General features: G+C 39.9%; 1 protein-coding gene across 6 annotated transcripts in view; it reads right to left on the bottom strand.

Annotated features, from left to right (window-relative positions):
• EEA1 (early endosome antigen 1) overlaps positions 1-23846 on the bottom strand; it is a 315773-nt gene that overhangs the window by 176283 nt on the left and 115644 nt on the right. For all 6 annotated transcript variants that reach the window (XR_014016978.1, XR_014016979.1, XM_081247857.1 and 3 more), the window contains exons 2-3: positions 11820-11956; positions 11578-11692 (exon numbers count right to left, since the gene is read on the bottom strand). Coding sequence is in view for 4 of the 6 variants with exons in the window: in XM_081247857.1 (XP_081103983.1) it covers positions 11578-11692; positions 11820-11956 (252 nt within the window). In the remaining 2 variants the exon portion in view is untranslated. The remainder of the gene's footprint in view (positions 1-11577; positions 11693-11819; positions 11957-23846) is intronic.

Here is a 23846-nt window from a genome sequence, read left to right as displayed (position 1 = left end):
CCCCTTTCCCCTCTGGTAACCATTACTCTGTTCTCTGTATCCGTGTATTCATTTTTGTTTGGTTTGGCTTATTTATTATTAATTCATTAATTAAAAATTTCAAAATATTCCAAATATGAGTGAAATAATATGGTATTTGTCTTTCTCCATTTGACTTATTTCACTCAGCAAAATACCCTCAAGGTCTATCCATGTTGTCACAAACGGCAAGATTTGTGACATTATGGAGCACCTACTAACATTATGGAGCACCTACTCTATTATGGAATTCTGCTTGGTTCCTGCCTTCAAAGAACTTACTGTCATATTGGGTCACTGGGCATCTAAATAAAAATTTCCAATATAACCTAGAGAGTGTTATGTTAGGCATAGGAACAAAATGCTTTTATGCATTAATTTAGGTATTAGATATACTCTATAACTTAAGCTTGTGTTACTCTAGATATATATCATTTCATAAATGTGCCTTCAGTTTTCTTTATTAGCTCATGTTCATCCATGTTCACTGCTTTCTAGCATTTTTATAGCATTCCATTGCAAAATATAATACAAAATTTAAATTACAATAAATATTTGTTACTAACTCAAATATCCATTCTATTGATGAACGTTTAGGTAACTGTAGTTTTTCCACAATGCTGCAGTAACATTCTTATGTATACCTGATGGGTGTGAAATGGTACCAGTGTGGTTTTAACTTGCATTTCCCTGATTGCCATTGAGGTTGGGTATCTTTCATTTGTTCATTGGCCATTTGGGATTCTATAAATTCTTTTACACTTCCTTTCCATGAAATGTAGCACAGGGCTATCACTGAGCACACTCTCAATGGGTACTGCTGATCCTCCTGGCCATAGAAAAGTTGCTTGGTTTCCTAACACTAATGTCGGTTCCTACCTTCAAAGCTGGCATCACTGAGACCCACATTTGCAAGTGGGTAGGTTCTAGAAATAGTTGTCTTTCTGTATACCCAGTATCTGTGATGCCTGTGGTGGGTTCACTGAGTTATAACACTTTTCTAAATCTCACAGTGGGGGTCTGTTTTGTGTGATTAGACTTCTGCCTCAATTTCTCTGATGAATATAGCCCAGCTCTACTCAGCTAGAGCACTGGCAAGTCTCACCATTCCCCTTCCTGGGGTACTGGAGGCACTCCACTGGCCCTCAAGTTGCTGGCTGTGGTTATACTCTAAAAAGATGAACCATTTGTAAGCATGATATTAGTTCCCTGTTAACGTGAAGCTTCACCTGGGTATGGAGACCTTTGCTGACATGCTCCATCTGTAAACTGGACCCCCTGAGATATCAGCATTGATCCCTCCTCTTTGAACATCAACTTGGACCATCACCCGGTGTCTCTGGGTCAGAGCCACAGCCATATTATGATTCTTGAGCTTGGGTCCAGCCTCCACCTCCTCCCCACCAGCCAGTCAGCGAGGTCCTGCATGCCCTAAGGCTGACCTGCTAGAGTATGACAATCTGTCCTTTTTCCTCAGTTATGTCCCATTTAAATATAACTATTATTGATTTGAACTTTTAAAATAATTTTTGTTTATTTTTGGCTGTGTTGGGTCTTCACTGCTGCACAGGGGCTTTCTCTAGTTGCAGTGAGCGGGGGCTACTCTTCGTTGTGGTGCACGGGCTTCTCACTGCGGTGGCTTTTCTTGTTGTGGAGCATGGGCTCTAGGCGCACAGGCTTCAGGAGTTGTGGCACACAGGCTTAGTTGCTCTGTGGCATGTGGGATCTTCCCAGACCAGGCATCGAACCCATGTCCCCTGCACTGGCAGGTGGATTCTTAACCACTGCACCACCAGGGAAGCCCTATTATTGATTTGACCTTATAAGCAAATAGAACTTACTTTGCTCTGTGAAAACTCCTTCTTAGAGGCCAGAAAATGGTGATGGGGGAGTCATACATCTTCCTTCAGAGAGGAAGTGGTATTTATTCAACCTCTTCTTGTGACTTATTTTTGTTTCTTCCCTGTCTGGGACTCAAAGATTTCTAATCCAAGTTAGACATTAATTTAAAATCATCTGGGGGATGTTAGGCAAGTGTCTCTTTTGAAATTTAAACAAGGAAAAAATCAAGTCTGACATCTCAATGATTTTCATATTTCAGGTCAACATATTTCTTCTAATTTGGATATGTGGAACTACTGTGGTATTTAGTTTACAAAATAGGCCATTCACTAAGACAGTAATGTGGACAGAAAGTCCTGTGGAACATAACAGCATGAGGAAGCAAGTGATTTTCTGCCAAGCTCACTCCAGGCACCTAAACATGACCCATTTCTGCACTGAAGGAGAAATAATAACAATTCTCTAACCCTGTACCTTCTTCTGTTCTTATGCACAAAACTGTATCCCCAACTCTTGTCCTGCACCTCCTCTTCCCACACCTCTGCACTTCTGGGGTATTGACTGTACTCTTTGATCCCATTTATTTAGAAATATATCAGGCAGATTCCAACATTCTGAGAAAGGAAAACACTGTACCTTTAGGAAATGTTATTCTCTGTAGTCACTTGGAACAAATCATTTACAAGCTCAAAGTGTTTCTCATAATATATCTTAGAAAAAAAAAAGATTAAGTTGCAGGTTAAGAAGCATTTCAGAGAGAATTTTATCTCTGCAAATCATTAGTCATATTTTATTGCTTGACAGAACAAATGAATAGGAAGTATTTGTTCCCATAAAAGCACAACCCTTATTGCAAAAATTCTGAAATTTGACATGGTTGCTAGTGGAAGGATTCTGCCTTTGACCTCTAAGCAATGACCTTTTTCATACTTTAGGGTTGAGCCTCTCAACTCTAAAGTGGAAGCATTAGCCACACTTTTGAATTCTAGAAGTCTGTTCAGTGTGCTCAAAAACATTAAAAGATGAATGATGATTTTTAAAAGGCAAGTTTTGGAAAATTGCAATGCCTTTCTAGAGTTATTTTACTATTTCCTGGTTCACCCTTTATTGCTATGTAGGCTTTGAGTAGTTATAGATTGACAAGTGTTCCAATTCACGGTGCCCAGGGAGAGGTGATGTTTCTCAAGTATGGAGAGTGGGATACACATTGCCCAACTCACTTTGCATAGTCTCCTGTCACACATACATAAAAAAGTGTATCATCAGCTGGAGGGAGGAAATCAATTTTATATATTGATCAATATCTGGTAACTAACAATGAAAATACATGGAACACCACTGTTCTGTGCACCCAGATACAGAACTACAGCTTTAGGTTTGGCTTAAAAACAAAACAAAACAAAACAGCTTTCACTATTTACAACAGCCAAGACATGGAAGCAACCTAAATGTCCATTGGCAGATGAGTGGATAAAGAAGATGTGGCGTATATTTATATGGAATACTATTCAGCCATAAAAAAGAATGAGGTAATGTCATTTGCAGCAACATGGATAGACCTAGAAATTATCAAACTAAGTGAAGTAAGTCAGACAGAAAAAGACAAATATCATATGATATCACATATAGAATCTAAAATTTGATGTAAATTAACTTATTTATAAAACAGAAATAGACTCACAGACATAGAAAACAAACTTCTGGTTACCAAAGGGGAAAGTGGGGGAGGTGGCATAAACTAGGGGTTTGCGATTGGCAGATGCAAAGCTACTGTGAATAAAATAGCCAGACAACAAGGTCCTACTGTATAGCACAGGGAAATATATTCAATATCTTATAAACTATAATGGAAAAGAATATGAAAAATTATATATATACATAACGGAATCACTTTGCTGTACACCAGAAACTAACACAACATTGTAAATTAACTATACTTCAGTTAAAAAAAAAACAGCTTTCTCTGTCTGAGTGCTGACCCATATTTGTGGCTTACGGTCTCAGCTGATTAGGGTAGGGTAGTGTTGTAAAAATGCTTCGTGAATAAGAGATGAATTTTAGTCATATGTGAACAACAGCAGTAACTAAAATAGAATCATATGATTCCTTTTTTAATTCTCTAATCCTTCATGTCACCTCAAAGAGAAAAATTCAGTTTAGTACTAAGTTGTTGTGTTTTTTTTAATACTTTTTTTGCCACACCACATGGCACGTGGGATCCTAGTTCCCTGACCAGGGATCGAACCCACACCCCCTGCATTGGAAGCACAGAGCCTCAACAACTGGACTGCTAGGGAAGTCCTTAGTACTAAGTTTTTAACACCTCTCTTCTGAAGAGTGACACAGAGAGAGGGAACAAGGAGATCTTAGATTTAGAGCTTTCAGGGGACAATCTTGCTTTGTTAGGATTTAACAGCATTGTTTTATTTTTCTTGTGATTGTACTTACAATTACCTTCTATTTCTGACAAATGACACTGGTTGTGTAGCACACTGGTGAAGCACGTGGCAGCTTGCTTCCCCCAGAGCCAGAGGAGAGAGAGGGGGGAGTGATGGTTGTGGGGGAAACCCATGATCAAAGCCAGGGCCTTTTTATTACCTAATCTCAGAAGGGACATCCCATTCTTCTGGCATATTCTATTTGTTAGAAGCAACTTGCTAAGTCCAGCCAACACTCAGGAGAGGGGATTACATAGGGCATGAATACCAGGAGGCAGGGGTCATGGGATATCATAGAGCTTCCTACCACAGGGATACATTGCAATTGCTTCTTTCCCTTCTTTTCCCCAATGGATAAATAGAATGTTCCATGGGGGCAGAGAAAGTATCTTGTTCATTGTGGTATTCCCAGTACTGGGCACAGTGCCCCAAATTTAAAACTGCTCAATAAATGTTTCTTTCAAGGAAACAAGAAGGAAGGAAAAGAAGGAAGGAAAGGAAGGAAGGAGGAGGGGGAGGGAGGGGGAAGGAGGGAAGGAGGGAGGCAGGTGAGGAGGAGGAAGAAAGGAAAGATCTAAGTGAGAAGATCAGGGTACTCTGCTAATCCCTGGAGAGCAGGGGTGGACCTTCAGGAAAGGAAAACTCAACTATAAAGACTCTGGGAATGGAGTCAGGATTTCCATCTCTTCCCTAGTCCTGAGCATAAATGAGCCTCCAGGGAAATGGAGGCCACTCTGTGAACAGACTGCACCCACCATCCTGCTCCGAGCAAAGCTTCTGTGGATGCTGAACAGTTGAGCTCTAAAATAGCATAAGAGTCACCCACGGAAGGACAACCTTGATTGGGGTCCCTCATAGGGCATATACAGGTTTTGCTGAAGGAGCTGTAATTGTTGGCAGACAGATCAGGGAGCACTCTGAGGTGTTGCTCTCCACTTGCAGAGAGCAGTGAGAAGTTCTACTGAATGTGTATATGCTGCTTTGTCATTTAACATTGTAAAGTAAAGATATTACTTAGTTACAAATTCTTGTGAGCAAAATTTTAATGGATCCATAATATTGAATCAAACAGCTGTAACGTGAGCTGTTCAGCCATCGTTCCGCCCTTGCATTTATGGGTTGTTCCCGTTTCCCACGGTTACACAATGCTGTAATGAATGTTTTTATAAACCTGTCTTTTCACAATTGTGACTATCTCTTTAGGTTAAATTCCTAGCAGTGAAATTGTAGGGTAGAGTATATATATGCACACTGTGTGTGTGTTTGTGCTCACACATGTGTGTGTTTGCTTGTGTATACTGTCAAACTGCCCCCAGAAATGATGCACGAATCCTCATTCCTGATGTAGAATAGTGCCTGTTATTACACACTAGCTGAGACAAGGTTTCATTATCTTTACAAAGTTGTCAGGCTGATAGCTGAAAAATAATAGCTTATTATTGTTTTAATTACATGATGAAGCAAATTATATGATATTTTGTGAAAAAAAATTACATGATGTAGTCATTAATGCTGCCCACCAAATATTTCTTACTTGTCACCTTCTGAGCATGTAGTAGGATTGAATTTCATGGCATTTGATATTCGGTGGGGCCATGTGACCTGTTCTAGTCATTGAATTGTGACTAGAAATAACATGTATTTCTCTGAGCTGAGTATTTCACTGGCAGCGCAAGATCCTACAAAGCTCTCCTTTGCTTTGGCTACTGGTTACCAGCAATATTCTTGAAGGTGGCCTGGGTCTCATGGCCCAGGGACATGCCATATTAATTCCATGGAACAAAGCCTCCAGCTAAGCCGTGCGAGATGTGAGCAAAAAATAAACCTTTCTCTTGTTTTAAGCCACTGAGATTTGGTGTTGACTGTTGCTGCAGGATTACCTAGACCACCCTGACTGATGCATTAAACATCTTGGATCTTAATGAGATTGAACACATTTTCCTATGCCTATTGACATTCTGTATGTCCTTTTCTGTGAATTTTCTATTCATGTCCTTGCATGTTAACTTTTTAAGCTTATGGTACTCAACTACACATTTGTCAAGGCTGAATCTGATCCCTTCTGAGGTATCAGGGAAAAGAATGAAGTCTGTGAAATACAACATAAAGTATGGGTCTACCACAGCACACGTTTTAATGTTTTTTAAGTAATGTACTTTCATCTCAGTGATAATGTCAAAAAATATACAAACATATTCTGGATCATTTAAATGGCCACTTTATAACTGAGGGATGCTATTTATTTTTATGACCCAAATGGTTTCTTATGGTGTCAAGTAGCACTACTCAACACACAGACCAATAAGAATAAAAATGGACTTAAAACATAATGTTTTTGCACCAAGTGAAGGACAAATGATGTCTCCACATATTGTCCACCGTAAGATCAGAGGTTTCACAGCAGAATAAGTAGAGAAACTTGTAGGAGCACTGAGTCATCACACAGCCCACCCACATCAACACAAGCAGGCTCAACTCAGAAGAATCTGGCACAGCACTCAGTACCATTTTTATGTGGTCATTTGTCTCCGTTATGGTCCTTTGCTTGCAAACAACATAACTGATTCTGGCTAACTCAAGCACTAAATAATTGATTGAAATGATACAAGAAAATGCAGAATTGAAGAAGAAAACCAGTCTCAGAAAGAGCCAGACTAGGGCAGCTCCAGGGATCTTAGTACCATGAATTCCTGGAATAGTACATTTTGGAGACTGCCAACAAAATGACTCAGCCCCAGTCATCTTCCATCTGTGTGTCTGTATGTCCTAGATTCAAATTCCTGGGTCCCTTTGAGTCATGTCCTCATCATTTTGCTGGCAGGGGTGGGGGTAGGTTGCGGGGGTGAAAGGAGGATGTATGGGACTTCAAAATGCTCAAGTCATCCAGATGCCTGATGAAAACAAAAGGTTGTATATTCTCAAAGTATGTGTGAGATGTCAAGGGCCACTCCTAGAAGATTTGGGGGATTTAATCCTTCCTAGTCAGGGGAGTGCATGGGGTCTCTTTCTTATGAAGGCTTTTCCTTGTTTAAAAAAAAAAGGAAACTAAAGTGAATATCCAGAAGGCATTCAGGAAAAACATAAATTACAAAAGAACAACCTGCAGTCTAAGAAGAATGTAAAAGATGGAAGTACTCTTCCATGAAATGGATGAAGGAAAGAAGGAATGAACAGGGCTATTTCTGGGCCTCATGAGATTCGGTCTTAGACTCACAGTCAAAGAAACAGCCGTCTGCAAAAAAATTAAATCAAAAGAAATTTAGAACTTTGTTGTCTTTTGATAAAATATTGAAGTTGGGGTATATTTTTAATATGCAGCAAAACTCTTTGAAGTATACTTTAGGGTTTAGACACCTTTCTCATGATCAAGTTTTCTTATGTGCTCTGCGCTGGCTTCCACCAGAATCATGCTCTCTGCTGTCTCCCTCTATTTCAGAAAATTCTACTTGACACCTTCTTTAACTTGTCCTCAGTTCACTTTTATGGATATCAGCTGAACCTCCTTGAGTTTTTTAGTTTTCTTTTTTCTTTACCCTATTACCTGGATTCTACATAACAAAGAAGAACCTAGGAAATGATCTAGAAACCAACAGGACGGCCTTGATAATGGGTAGAATCCAAAATTCACTCATTTCCCTATAACACTGATTGTATGTCACCAATATTTTTCATTTTCATTTAATACTAAATATTTTTCAAATTGCCCTTGTGACTTCCTTTTTTGGCCCATACGTTATTTAGCAGAGTGTTGATTAATTTCCAAATGTTTAAGGATTTTCCAGATATCTTTCTGTCATTAACATCTAGTTTATTTATGATGGGCCTCAAAAGCATATTTTTGTATTCTGTTTTGGGATGGAGTGTTCTACAAATGTCACTTAGGTCAAGTTGGTTGATCTTTAGTTAATTATAGTCTACCTTCAAATAATATTATGTCTTCAACAGTATACTCCCAGTTCCTAACTCCCATTTTTGTGCTATGTTTCATTTTACGTGTGCTATATACACATACTACAGTGAAACTATTTTTGCTTTAGCAAATCATCAATCTTTCTAGAGAAAATAAAACTTTAAAATTTTTTTGTTTTTACCTTCACTTTTGCGATTTCTAGCACTGTTGATTTCTCTAGGCAGATCCAAGTTTCTGTCTGATATAATATTGTTTCTGTCTGAAGAAATTTCTTTAACATTTCTAGGAGTACAGGATTGTTTTATAATTCATTCTCTCAGTTTTTGTTTGTTGGAAAAAGTCTTTATTTATATTTCATTTTCAAAAGATATTTCTGACAGTTTTCTTTTTTTTCTTTCAGTACATTAAAGATATCACTCTATTGTGTTCTGACTGGCATAGCTTCTGACAAGAAGACTGCTGTAACTCTCATCTTTGTTCCTCTGTAATAGGTCTTGTTTTCTCTGGCTGCCTTAGAAATTTCTCTTTATCCTTGGTTTTCAGTAGTTTGACTATGATGTGTCTAGGTGCTCGGTTTGTTTTGTTTGTGGAACAGCTGTGTCTTAGAGCAATGCTTTTCAAAACTTAGTGTGCAAATGACTCTCCCAGGGAGCCTATTAAAATACAGATTTGATTCAATAGGTCTGTGGTTTGGCTTGAGTTTCTGCATTTCTAGTAAGCTACCAGATGAAGGCAATGTAGCTAAGGTCTTAGAACAGCCTGTCAGGGGTAGGAGAGGCGAGCAATTTACCTGGCGGCAATTTCTGATTTTTTGTCTCTCACTGGTCAGGTTCATCTAGTGGGGTGTTAACACTCCCCTATATTTCTGAGTTGTATTACTCCCCCTTCAAGCAGCCGCTGAGGAAGCGGAGACAACAGAGCCTGGGAGGTTGAAGCAACCATTGGTCTTAGAAAATGAGAAATGGGCACTGACAGCCACAGGAATGAAACACATCAGAAGTAGGGTAAATAGCAAGTGGGAGGATAGGTGAATCTGCATAGTTGTGTAAACTGAGTCCAGTCCCAAGGGAATGCCTTTTAAGCGCATGATCTGGAAACGGCATACAACACTTATTCACATCCCATTAGCAAGAAACTAGCCACATAGCCACAGCCAGCTGCAAGAGAGAGTGAGAAGTGTTGACTTTAGCTGAGAAGCCTGTCATCAATTTGTATTTCTCATACATTCATAAATTATATTTAAGATGGTCTACTTACAAATAATCAAGGTTCTTAATCTGTAAAACCAGAATTTTACGTTCAGTTCTGCTCCTGAAAAACTACAAATATTGAACAAATATGCTCATTAAAGGCCTCCAGAAAACCAGAACATCGAAATCAGGAATACAAGTCACTTCTTAGCAGAGCTGAGGACTTGCGCATAGATAGATAGATAGATAGGTAGATAGATAGACATGAATTTAGGTAATTAAATGGCATGTGACAGCCTATTCCATAATATGAAATTTACTATTCATTAATAGCAATCAATTACCAAATTGACCCAAACTAGGTAATTTGGAATATAGATGTCACCAAGAAAGACAGGAACTCAAAAAAGAATAATATCTCACACACAATGTATTTTCAAGTATGGGGGAAGAAAACCCAAATGAAAACACCTTATAGACATAGTTAAGACCTTGAAAAATCTCACAGGCAGCTTTTTGCTCTGGTCACACACAATTTCAACCCACTGCAAAGCTCTCACTTGACCATTCAAAAAGCAATTTCAAAGTACCTTAAGAAATTGTGAGCCATGGCATGGCATAATTCAGATACTCTATCTAACCCCAATTGCTTTTCATACTTCTTCATTAACCATTTATTGATCACTTGTCATGTGATATCTATCATCATGTCTTTCCAGAAACCATTTCTTTTTGGGCATCAGTCTATCATTTTGCCTTATGACTACGATGAGCAACTCTCAACCTGGAAGCAAGCCCTTGAAGAGACCAATTTGATCTGCCAAATGTTTTAATTCTCATTCCTCCTACCCTACCCTTGGTCCCTCATGACCTCTTCTCTTATGGGATCCACGTGGTATGGCTCAACATACAATATGTAGGAGGCAGTAGACATAGAGATTAGGAGTCGAAATTTAAGGACTAGACTTCTTCAGGTCATATTCCAGCTCAGTCAAGGTTGTAGCTATGTAACCTTGGCCAAATTACTTAAGCTCTCTGTGCCCCAGTTTCTTCATATGTTAGAAAGGGGATAATAATAGTATTTAACACAGGGTTTTTGTAAGGATTAAATGGCTTAATTTATGTAGAGCACTTAGAATAAAGTACTTAGTACATAGACCATAGTAAGTTCTCAAAAATCACAATTATTAATATTTCTCTGGGACATGTTTGCCTTTTATAGGCATTTATTGAATACCTATTATTTATCAAATATTTACTGGGCTCATTGCTTATTGCTGCTATAATAAATTACCACAAATTTAGTGGCTTAAATTCATAAAACTTTATTTTCTTTCATTTCTAGAGTCCAGAAGTCTGAAATCAGTTTCATTGGGCTAAAGTCAAGATGCTGGCAGGGCTGGTTCCTTCTGCAGGCTCTAGGGGAAAGTCTATTTCCCTGCCTTTTGTAGCTTCTCTAGCTGTATTCCATGCATTCATTGGCTTATAGCCACTTCCTCTATCTTCAAAGTTAGTAGCATATCATCTTCAAATCTCTCTCTGCTTCCATCATTGCATTGCCTTCCATCTGACACTTCTGTTTCCCTCATACAGGGATAGTTATGGTTACATTTAGGACCCACCTAGATAATCCAAGATAACCTCCCGATCTCAAGAGGAGATGATTACATCTGCAGAATGCTTCTGCCATATCAGGTAACATTCATAAGTTAAGGAATTAAGACCTGGGTATCTTTGGGGGTCATTATTAAGCCTACCAGGTTCACTCTGGGCCAAGTAGTTGGCTCAGCCTTGTACATGGTTAACTCATCTAGTCTGCGTGAAAATTCTGTGAAGTTGTTTTTAATCCCCATTGTTGAGATGAGAGCACTAAGGCATGGAAAGTTTTGTCAGGTTTCCAGTAAGCAGCAAAGTCAGAAATCGAACGCAAGACCCTTGGATTCCAAAGCGCATGCTGTCAGTCAATCACTCTGTTCTCTCTGCCAGTGTTTGGTGGAAGAATAAGGTGGAATCGGAAGAGGTGTCTAAGGCAAGGTACATCCCAAACTAAGAGGGCCCTGGGTGGTCGGACAGCAGCCTTAGGGGCAGGGAATAGGGCTTGAGGAGTGTGTACCATCGCAGAAGACCTCTCGATGGGCTTGGCAATGTTTTTATTTCTGATGGTTTTATTTCTACTTACCCTCTCAAACATCTTCTCTTCTTTTGCCACTTCTCTCCTTGGGACTGGAGCTTCCTTCTCACTCTGGTAGGGAGTTCTATTCTTCACTGTTGGAGAGACACAATTTGGAACAGACCTGCAAATGACCACCAGCAGTCAGTTGCTACTTTTCCTATTCCCTGGGTCCTTCAAGGTCAGAACAGCATTGTTACACTGTCCTAGAAGAGTCCCCTCAGAGAAGAATGGCTAAGGCAGGACATTACCCTGAGGAAGTGCTCCCAGGATGGGGGACAAACGATGATGAAAGGAAGACTTGCTGTTTCACCCCGAAGGTTGAAGTAGCAGGTGCATCCTGAAATGGCGTGCTCTTCCTGTTTCTTAACTCCTGCAGTCTCACTTCCTACACATAAGAATAGCTCAGAATTATTAACTACATCCTATAATTTAAAATAAATAAGAACAATCTGTTTATGGTTACCCACAATGTGTTAAGCTAAATGAAAGGCTGTTCAACAAACCTGAAGGAGATGTTCAATAAACAAACAAACAAACTCAAACCACCAAGTTCGGAGACAAGGTAGCTAAAGTGCTTGAGGAATAGTTTTATCAACTCCCCTCCCCATTGTTTGCAACAGTCATCAAGCTTATACACCTGTTTCTTCATCCAAATCTCTGCTTAAAGTCACCTCTTCCTGGAAGCTCGGGATAACTATTGAAAACCGGCTGCCCCCATCACTCTCTAACCCATGCTCCTGTTTTATTATCCTCAGAATACTTCTCACTCTCAGGAAAAAAGCATCTCTTTTCAAAATCTAGACTTTAATCTTCTTTATCTCCTTGTTAGAATACAAGCTCCATGAGAGCAGGGATCTCTAGGTGTTAGAAACTATAATGGTAGTTGACGCTCAGTAGACAGTCAGTAAACACTGCTGAATGAATATACTGCATGAGCTTCTCCAAGTAAGTGGAGGGGGGGAGAGATAAGAGGAGTTGAGAAAGAGACCATCTCTTTATTTAACCTAATCTTCCTTCCCCCACTGAAGTTCCACTGCTCTAGAAAAAGGGAGGCAACCAGCACATTAAAAGAGAAAAAAAAAGAAGCTAATTCATGGTTTTTATGCTGCCTGATAATTTCAGGCATTTTTCAGGAATAATTTTGACACTGATTTTTTTGCCTCAGGCATTAGAAGCTTAACACTCTGTGTGAGGTGTGGCGTCTCATACTCATAAAAAGGTTGGCCTACAGAGGGTGCTAGTTCACTTCAAAAAACTAATATAAGTGACTAAACTTTCACTGGGTCCTGGAAAGAGTTTACAAAGCAAGCAGGGAAGCAGCTTAGTAACAACTAATGAAATGCTTAAATTTGCCACATTTGGCTTCATAACCAAAGTTTAAGGAAGAAAAAAAAAAGAAAGCAGTCTGTGAAAATGACAGAAGCATTCAAAGACCTAGCCTGGGGAAAAGAAATGGCATCGTTTTTAAAGAAGAAAAGCCAGGGAAGCATCCAGAAGTAGAGAATATTGTGCATGTTGTGAAAGAGAAGCCAGAGGCTGGGAGAAGTTGCAAGTCTTGGAGAGAGGCTGGCAGACCTCTGCCAAACCCCACCCTGCACTTCATGCTGAGAAACAAGGGTTTTAAGGCCTGGGGAGAGATGCCTGTAGACTGTCAAGATGGGAGTATTCTTCCTAAACTGTTTAACTGAGCATATCATTCTTAAAACTGACCCTGGATTTCAGGGTTCAACAAGGCCTGGGGGGACAAAGAGCCACTTGAGAGTTTTGAAATAGGTACTTGGTCACAGTAGGCTTAGTGGGAACCGCAAGGGAGTCTGGTAAGAGGGAGAAGCCTCTTCAAGGTTTGGATCCACTAAAAAATCTTCAGGAGGGGAAATGGAACCAGCAAGTTAGTTCTCTGTGAAGACTTTTGAACCCTCTTAGAATGAAGAAAACAGTCGAGGCAGCTTTGGTAGTCCAGAGCTAACCTTGAGGCAGAGATTCATAATCCTAGTACTCTAGCCTTCATATTCCAGTGATCAGATACAAATTTTCAAGGAAATCTGAACTCAAAAATCCCAAACAGCTGTGACACAGCTTATTATGTATGATGCTTTCAGCTGGTGACTGTCCTTGCCTTTGTCAGTTCAAGGTAGATTAATCATTTTAATATTCAATGGTTAAACTTTAAACCAAATCAATAAAGGGTATGAATGAGTTTGCAAAAACAATCAGCCACCTCCCTCAATTTAATCGTAAAAATCAATTAAATCAGGTTTTTCCTTGGCACAGTGTAGGGAAAACATCTGTTTTCCCAATGAACTATCTCATTGATTAAATGATTCATTTGGAAGACGTAGCTACAGTCTATGTAAGGCCACAGGCCAGTCATGTCAACGAGCAAAGCAGGCCAGTTATGAGGGCTTGATCCCTATGGGGAGGTGCAAACAATGTTTCTGGGTCCCATTTTTCAAGAGCAGCCAGTAGATTTATGTGAAGTCTCCTGATTTTAAAAATGGTGCTAAATAATTAAAAGAAATGTTTTCAATACTGTGTGAACCACATAAAGGAAACCTGGGGCTGAACCTGGCCCAGGTACTGCCACTCAACCATGTTTGGTAGCGGGGTGAATATAAGTCTCAGGAAGGTGATGTCACCCCGCTGCACAACTGGCAGGTGACACTCAAGACAGGCACGTGTCTCCCAGAGCCCAGGACTTCCTGACTACACCATTCTTAGATACTAACCCTCTGCTGATGGGTTACATCTATAAAGTCCTTTTAATATATGCAAACATAGCAAAATCCTTTTTTAAAAATTACAGTACATTGATTCAACTTCAGGGTTTACCTCATACTAAGGCAAGTAAGCACAGGTTTCTGGAGGGAGTGAAACTTCAGGCTGGGGCTCCTCTGAGGTATCCTTCCCTCTGACTGTAAAAATCATCAAATAAAAACCAAATCTGGATGTAGTAAGAAGGGCTTTGTTCAGAAGGATTATTGCAAGGGGAAGAAAGGGACTATGGTCGTAGGGAGAAGCCTTGATCACAAGGTCCTCAAGTGTCTACAGAGTGAGTAGAAAGGGGTTTTCTTTGATAGGGAGAGCAATAAACAAGAACTGGGTGTGGGCAAGTGGGATGAATGGAGGGCATGACGGGATAGCGGGTCACAGGAGGTTTCACCCTGAGGCCAGCCTATTTTAAGGAGGACCCTCAAGGAGTGGGTGTAGGCTGGCTCCTGCTGAGGGTGGGCCAAAGTTCAGGGACCTGGGATTAGGAGAGAAGTTTAAGCAGAGCTAGGTTGACAAACACTTTGTCCGGACTGATTGGTGGCCGCAGGCAGTCCAACCAGTCACTTATGAGGCAAAGAGTGGGAATCTGGAATCTGTGTCTTGCCTTGTCACAGGTAAGCCAGGGGCGCCTTCGTGAGTCTTATTTAAGTGATATTGAGAAAGGTGGTTTCTTGCAGTAAGCCATTTTCCAGAACAAAAAAGGGCAAAGGTGGGCTTCCCTGGTGGCGTAGTGGTTGAGAGTCCACCTGCCGATGCAGGGGACACGGGTTCGTGCCCCGGTCCGGGAAGATCCCACATGCCGCGGAGTGGCTAGGCCTGTAAGCCATGGCTGCTGAGCCTGCGCGTCCGGAGCCTGTGCTCCGCAACGGGAGAGGCCACAACAGTGATAGGCCGGCGTACCGCAAAAAAAAAAAAAAAAAAAAAAAAGGGCAAAGGTTTTTCTCAACCTTCAGGTAAAATTCAACATTGTCCAAACATAAGCACAAGACAAAGGCTGAGAGTGGGATAGACCTGTTGCCAAGGTCCAAACTAGTTAAGTCCAAGGTCGACTTTCGCCATAGAAGGAGGGACAGAAAGAAGCTAGGAAGGTCCTGGTTTCCTCTGGAGAGGGGCGAGCTATTGTAGAGTGTGGAGGCTCCCACCTGCTGGCTCCGGGCACACAGAGGCCGGCATGGTTGGCTGAAGGCAGCAACTGGGAGGAGTGGCATCAGCTCCCCCACTGCCAAGGGAGCAGGTGCAGGACTGGCAGGTCATAGGTGTAGTGATCTCTGGTCCCAAAATACCCTTGAAATGATTGGGAGCCATTTCAGGATTGGGAAGCCAAGAGAACGTGTGGGACCAAAGGACCCCTTGGGTTTTACTCACAGCCATCCCCACAGCCATCATGAGCCACTGAGAAAGACTCAGAAAAGTTCCAGGAATCAGCTGATGGGGGCTTGTGTGAAATAACAGTTTTTCTTTTAATTACTATTATCTTGCTTTCTCACTCTATCTCAGGTTGATGTGACCTGGGAGATGATGTTTGCAACATTACGTTTGTATAAATGGTCACATTCTCTGTAGGGATGCAAGCCACCAGGGAATGCCCTTCAGATAACACTTCATTTCATCAGATCCTCCTTCTGTTTAACTTGCTCTCATCCCTACAGTTCAACTCAGGATTTATTGCCCTTGTCTTACAGTCTAAAGAACAGAGGGCTGTCTTTGAAGTGGACATGAAAAGTGTCACCCCAAATAGACTACCCATATATCACTGAAAGTTTAAAACAACAAACACAATAACACAAATGCCTTCCACTGTTTTGAGCATGCCAGCAGGTCTTCCCATTGTTCAAGTCATTTTTGAGTTTAAATTGCTATCATTCTAACAAACGTTAGTAAATTAGCTAACATCTGCTAATGAAGCCCACTCTATTAAAAACCAAATATATCCTCAACTTGAGTCATTTATTTAATGTCCAGGACAGCACTGTCTCCCAGTAATATAATGCAAGCCACATGCCACTGTAAATGTTGTAGTAGACACATTAAAAAAAAGAGAGAAAAAAACAGATGAAATTAACTTAATAATACATTTCATTTAGCCCAGTATATAGAAAATATTAAAAATATTCATTTCAGCCAGTAATCAATATAAAAAATTATTAATGAGATATTTTACATTCTTTTTTTCTTTATACTAAGTCTTCAAAATCTAGTGTGTATTTTATACTTGTCACATCTGAACTCAGATTTCCTACTGAAGGGAATTAAGATATGCCATCCCAAAATATGCCACTTTGGCATAAGAATGATTTTGAACTGAAGGCGACTAACTGAGAATCAACAGATGCAGGATGAATTCTCTGCCCTCCCATAATCTGCCTAAAAGCAGAGCATACAGTTTCCTTTGTGAAGGTGGTCCTCTTCCTGCACCAGGAAGGGAAGAGCAACTCATCACTGGAGACTCAGAGATGAATTTGCATCAATAGGCCTTACTAGATAACACTTATCTTCCATTAGTTCCCCCATATATTTCCTAGTCATTTCCCCATGATTTATTATCCCTTGAAATCCAAACTTCCTTTCCTTTGTTTAAATGGTATATAAGCCCCCAAATCTAATCACTTCTTTGAATTTCACTTGCTTTTTGTGAACTTCTGTATGCATCAATAGTAGTAAAAATTGTGCCTTTTCTCTTATTAATCTGTCTTCTGTTAGTTTATCTTGCAGGTCCCCAGTCACTGAACCCTAAAGGATGGAGGAAGTTTTTCCTTCCTGATACTACATTTCAAGTGCTCAATACCACTTATGGCTAGTGGCTACAGTATTAGATAGAGCAGGTCTAAGAGAAAGACAGGTAGTATTGTTCTAGTGTACACATCATTTCTAATCTCCCCTTTTTTTTCTTATATAAAAACTTTTTTGTTCAGTACTTTCTATGATTGAAGAAATTCAACAAAAACAGTATTACATTTTAGCAACTGGTAGAATTAATAGCTTAATTGAGGGTATATTATCTCAGTTTTATATTCTTGAAGGTTCCAGAGCAGGGAAAAAAGGTCAGTCCTTTTCAAGATTCCTTCATACTTTGGTCCTGAAAAAGCTTTTACTAATAGCTTTCCAAAATGAAAAAAAAAAAAGTTAATCTCAATTCAAAAATTATATGTGATTTTAATTTAAAAACAAACATACAAACCAAAACCAAATCAAAGTAAAAATCACATTTGTACCTTGCTGGATTTTCTATTATGTACTCAACGGTGGTTTCTAGCAGTGCTTTTATTCTGGATCCAGGGTGGGAAAACTCTTCAGAACCCAAATAAAATAACTACACATTCTGAAGTTAATTAAAAGCATAAATCATTAGGCTATAAATAGTAGCGTATTTTATTCAATGGTTTTAATTATTTTAGATCTTTGAAACAACAAATGGATTTGATTAAATTGTAATTTGATTTATTAGAATCAAATCAAGGGCATATGTTTTGGCACTTCTATTATTTCTCCAAAAATTTAAAGATGTGCATTTCTCCCTTGGTATATTTTTTGGCTTCGTTTAAAATTTATACAAGTGCTCAATATCTAAAATCTAAGATTAGGATTAGGTGTAAAGTCACTTTATCACTGTTATTTTGTCCTTCCCGCCACAACATGTCAGACATAAAAAATGAATCGCAGACCTTTCATCCTACTTTTCTTACACGCCCTGCTTTGCTGCAGTACTTGTCTACTTTCTGAATGAAGACTCATGCTATAGCAGTTAAATCAGTTAAATGAAAATAATATTCCTTTCTCTTTAGCTTATTTTTACCCCAAAGGGTATTTTTTCATTGTACACTTCCTGGCAAAGAAGAAGATGAATATTCACCCTTAATAGGCATGGTTGGATTTATGGTGATGCCAAGTAAATATTTTATAAATGAATGGCTATATGAATCAGCAGATGAATGAAGATGGCCATAACCCAGGATATGACAAATGACTAGAAAACTGGTGTTAGAATCAATGCCCAGTTCTGGGAAGGCTGAGTGTCAGCCACGGCCTTTGTCCGGTCTTCCAGGAGTAATCCATGATAACTATTATCTAGAAGACTGTACCAAAGTAAATCTGCAAAAAGTTATGGATATTTTTGGCTGTTAGCACTATTCCTCAAAGTGCCTGAAGGCCTGATAAGATTTTGTGCAACTTTGCACTCCTTACACACTACCACGTCGCAAACACAAAATCCATGGCAAGCTGCTGTTCAGTTTAGCTGAGTTATTCACCTACAAAACTGGAACTGTCAAGAAAATGAGCATATCCTTTGAGTGGCTCTCTGAAACTAAAAGTCGACTCCACTGTGATGCTTTTAGCCTTTTTTCTATGCTTGCTCTATCTCAGGGGTTTTAAATTATAGTCCACAGACCCCTACTCAGACCATGGCTTTTAAACCATGGCTATGAACTTCCAGAAATAATGTGTTTCTTTTCTTTTTTTCATTTTTCTGGAAAGAGCTTCCAAAGGATTCTTGAAAGATTAAGAACTCCGGCTCAAAGCACACACTCATCAACTGGGAAGAGAGGAGAAGCACTGTTATAATCAACCAACAGAGAAGATCCCACTGATGCCTCACTTGCAAGGGCCTTGCTCAGCTATTTTGCATCAAGAGAACAGACAACCCTGGCCTAGCATGTTACACATCAGCAGTGGGGTGGCTTTTGGTGTGGAGGCCTCAGTCCACTCTACGCTTAACTGGACTTTATTAATTGGAAGTTTTAGCCGTAGAGAAAAGACCTTATAGGAGCAGTATATCAAATAGTTGTGTCTTGGGTCTTCTGTGCCACACCTATACAGAGATGGTAATTGAAATTAAGAGCATCATCTTTCTTTTATTATTATTTATTTTTGCGGTACATGGGCCTCTCACTGTTGTGGCCTCTCTCATTGCAGAGCACAGGCTCCAGACACGCAGGCTCAGCGGCCATGGCTCACGGGCCCAGCCGCTCTGCGGCACGTGAGATCTTCCCAGATGGGGGCACGAACCCGTGTCCCCTGCATCGGCAAGCGGACTCTCAACCACTGCACCACCAGGGAAGCCCGAGAGCATCATCTTTTGATATAGAGAGGAAAGGAGGAGCTTGACCACAAGGTAACCGCCCTGTTATACTGTGGAAATAGCAGCACACGAGAACATTCATCTCTATGAATCAATCTCCAAGTTTATCTAGGTTATTTTATTTTTTTTTTTTTTTGCGGTACGTGGGCCTCTCACTGTTGTGGCTTCTCCCTTTGTGGAGCACAGGCTCCAGATGTGCAGGCTCAGCGGCCATGGCTCACGGGCCCAGCCGCTCCGTGGCATGTGGGATCTTCCCAGACCGGGGCACGAACCCGTGTCCCCTGCATCGGCAGGCGGACTCTCAACCACTGTGCCACCAGGGAAGCCCTATCTAGGTTATTGAACCAAAAAACCATGGGAAAAAGATAGCAATTATATTCATTCCTTTCTTCCAAGTATTTATTGAGGTCACAAACAAGAGTTATTTATCTCCCTGAGAAGTTTTATGTGTCTGCCTTCACCCATGTTCTTTTGATTAAAGAGGCAGAAAATAAGAACAAATTATTTTTTCAGTCAGCAAAATTAAGTTCAATTGCACTTTAACTCCTATAATTTAATAATATGAAAAGCAACATGCTTTATTCTACATTATCTAATAAAAGAGAGAGTGAAGGGTGAATTATAACAGTATATTATTTATTCCAGGAATGTAAGGATAGTTCAAAGACAGAAATTATAGCAGTGTAATTCATGTTAATGGATGAAAGGACAAAAATCACATGATTTTCTCTTATATATGCAGAAAATAAAGTTTAAATCAATTTCAAACTTTTGAAAAAGCTGTTTAGAAAACAAGGAATAGAGAAGTCCCATGACCTGATAAGGTTATCCACTAAAACTCAGCAGCAAATTTAGTATTTATTGATGAAATATTAGAAGTATTTCCTTTAAGGCTAAGAACAAAACTAGGGTGCCTTTTCTCACCCTTACTTTCCATGTGATATTGGAAGACTTGGCCACTAAAATAAATCAAGAGAAAGAAAGAAATATAAAGATAGGAAGGAAAAGAGAGTCAAGAGGCTCAACTGTCATTATTTCAGGTGATATAAATAGTCACAGAAAACTCGAAAGAGATTCAATAGAAAAACTATTTAGAACTGTTGGCATGTTAATCTAGGAATTAACCTAACAAATATGCACAAAATCTCTTGGAGAAATCTTTAAAATTCTACTAAAGTAGTATTTTTCTAACTTTAATTACATACAAATCACCTGGTGATCTTGTTTAAAAAGCAGATTTTGATTTGGTAGTTTTTGGGTGGAGCCTAAGAGTGAGCATTTCAAAACCTCCCAGGTGGGCTTCCCTGGTGGCGCAGTGGTCGAGAGTCTGCCTGCCGATGCAGGGGACACGGGTTCGTGCCCCGGTCTGGGAAGATCCCACATGCCGCGGAGTGGCTGGGCCCCGTGAGCCGTGGCCGTTGAGCCTGCGTGTCTGGAGCCTGTGCTCCGCAACGGGAGAGGCCACAACAGTGAGAAGCCCGCGTACAGCAAAAAAAAAAAAAAAAAAAAACCTCCCAGGTGAGGCTGACAGAGCTGATCCATGGACCACAGTTTGAGTATCACAGTACTTAAGCAGTTAAAGAATAAATGGAAATATAGGGCATGCTCAGGTGGAGAAACCTAACCATGATAAAGGTTCTAATTCTCTCCAAACTAATCTATGATTTTAATATAATTCCCACCAAGAGCCCAGTAAAATTTGGGGGCTAGGGAGTATTTGCCCAATTTACATGAAAAAGAAAAATTAAAGTTTTTTTCTCAAGGAAAAAAGAAGAACAAAGTGGGGGAGGGAATTCCCCTACCATATATTAAGACATATTAAAAACCAAGGTAATTAAAAACACAATTTGGTAGTGGCACAGGAACAGACAATAGGACAATAGAATATAGAGTCCAGAAACAGACCATAAGATTTTGATCCATGAAAGAAGTGGCATCAAAACCTAGTAGGGAAAAGATAAACTGTTTTGGTAAATGGTGTGGAGAAAAATGGCTCACCATATGACAGGATAAAAGCTATAAGTCTAATACACACACACACACAGCAAAAGACCTGCAATGAACTGTGTATGTCTCTGGATGGGATTGATCTTGGGCTTCTGATTCTGCGACAGAGCAGATGGGAGACAAACCCTTTGCCTCAGGATGGCTCACCACATGAGGACACGGGATCTACCACTGACCTCCTTCAATTACTTGCTCTTTGTCTTGTAATTCATGGAAATTCCTCTGAGAATTTCTCACAATGAACCAGTCCTTGGACATAAGCCCAGTATACTGCATTGTGAGTTTTCAAGATTTTTCTGTCCTTTTAAGTATTTTATTGCAAAATTGCTAAGAGCCACGTCACAGCTAGTAACCAGATGCAGGTTCAACTACACTCAACTTTTTGATTATTGACTCCAAAATTTTAGCAGTTTTTTCCAACTTTGTGTTGTCCACAAATCTCATTTTTAGATCTTCTTTGTTTTCATTTAAGTTCATAATAAAAATATTTGAACAGGTCAGGGTCATGGACAAAGGTCTCAGACAAATAATTAAGAGATTTTCCACAAAACTGATATGGATCCATTAATTAATCAACAGTGTTTGGGTAAGGCCCTTCCTGATTTCCTCTCTCTGTATATCTACTCTCTCTATAGCTGAGGCTATAGAAATTTCCATCTATGGGCTTGGCCTGCCCATATGTCTAGGAACAATCCCAGGAATTTGAAGGCCTCCAGAATTAAACTCTAGAACTTAAGAGTTGGGTCATGTTTCCTCCTAGTATAGTATTGGCTCTCATCCAAGGTGTAACAGCTAGGCTTCTGCCATGTGGCCTATTCTTAAATTACTGTCTTGATGAGCTGCTTTTTAACCCCTGTTATCCTATGATTAGAGCACTTCCATTTAAAAAAATAGTTAAACTTGGGTTCTTTTTTATTTTTGGAGAGTTTTGTTTGTTTGTTTTTATTTATTTTGGCTGCACTGGATCTTCATTGTGGGATCTTTGTTGCGGCACACAGGATCTTTAGTTGTGGCTTACATGTGAGACCTAGTTCCCTGACCAGGGATCGAACCCGGGCCCCCTGCACTGGGAGCATGGAGTCTTACCCACTGGAACACCGGGGAAGTCCCTAAACTTGGGTCCTTTTCATCTGCTTCCCCTAAGTCCCCATACAGGAACTTTTTTCCTCCTAAAATCCAACACAAAAATTGGAAGCCTGTAACCTGTCAATTTTTCTGTGGTGCCAACTCTTGCCTTGTTTCCAATTACCATTTGCACCCTATTCCTAGTACACTGTCCATCTTTTAGTATGCCCCACCGTTTGTATTAGACACTTGTCAGCCTCCTCCCTCCTGATTGCCTGCCTGTACCATTATCTATTTGCTGTCATGGTACCCTTAAAATGTCATGACCTGCCAATCAATCAGTCTTGTCTTCCTTTAGCATTTTGAATTTCTTCAACATCTGCATCTTTCCCCAATATTTTCCCATTTTTTTGACCAAAATATTATAAGCAGTTTTATCTGATGTTTACTAAAATCAAATATTTTCATGACTTTCTCTGATACGTAATTTACTATCTAGTAATTTTATTAAAAAAGAAATCATTTTAGTTTGGCACGCTTGGTCAAAGTAGATCCTACTGTTTATACCATTAGTTTCTCTAAATGCTTGCATATGAAATATTGTTCCATTCTCTGGAATGACTTTTCTCTGGATATGGAGATTTGAATGTCCATCTCCCACAAAATTCTGGACAACAAAGCCACCAATTTATAGGCACCAATGTATAAACAATAAGGAAAATTTACTATCTCATATAACAAGAAATCCTGGGGTAGACTGACCCCCAGGTTCATTGATTTAGCAGCTCAATATTATCAAAGACCCAGAGTCTCTCCATATCTCTGGTCTGCCGATATCACTATGTGGCCTTGCCCTTAGCTGGCTCCCTTCATGGATGCAAGGGAGTTCCCACAGCTCTGAGTATCATGCCCAGCCAAAAAGGACTGATTTTCCTGGAAGTGTTCTTTTAGGAGCAAGGAAACCTTTCCCAGAAGCTCGCTTTCACTGGCCTCTCATTACATTTTATTGCACAGAACTGGGCACCTGCCCTTTCCAAAGCAATCACTGGCAAGCTCAGACTGATCAGAATTTAACCCTGAGACACATAGGGAAGGGATGGGCAACCCCTTCAAATTGGCTCTTTACCAAATAGGAGAATGTGGGCAAAGGCTCTTGGCTAGGCAACCATACTGTCTGCTCCAAACAGAAGGAATTACTCCCTAATTTGGAGGGTGGGGATATCTGAAGACAGTTACTGAAGAAAACCCATCACAATAGCATGGATTTTTATCTGTTCAAAATAGTTTAAAGCAGGATTGTGTCCAAAACAAAGGGGTAGATTAAGTTATCTCTAAAATTCCCTGTCAACTGTTTAAT

Source organism: Mesoplodon bidens (genome assembly GCF_964165515.1).
Source record: "Mesoplodon bidens genome assembly, chromosome: 11".
In the NCBI taxonomy this organism is placed as follows: domain Eukaryota; kingdom Metazoa; phylum Chordata; class Mammalia; order Artiodactyla; family Ziphiidae; genus Mesoplodon; species Mesoplodon bidens.
This window is presented reverse-complemented; position numbering and strand designations above follow the sequence as displayed.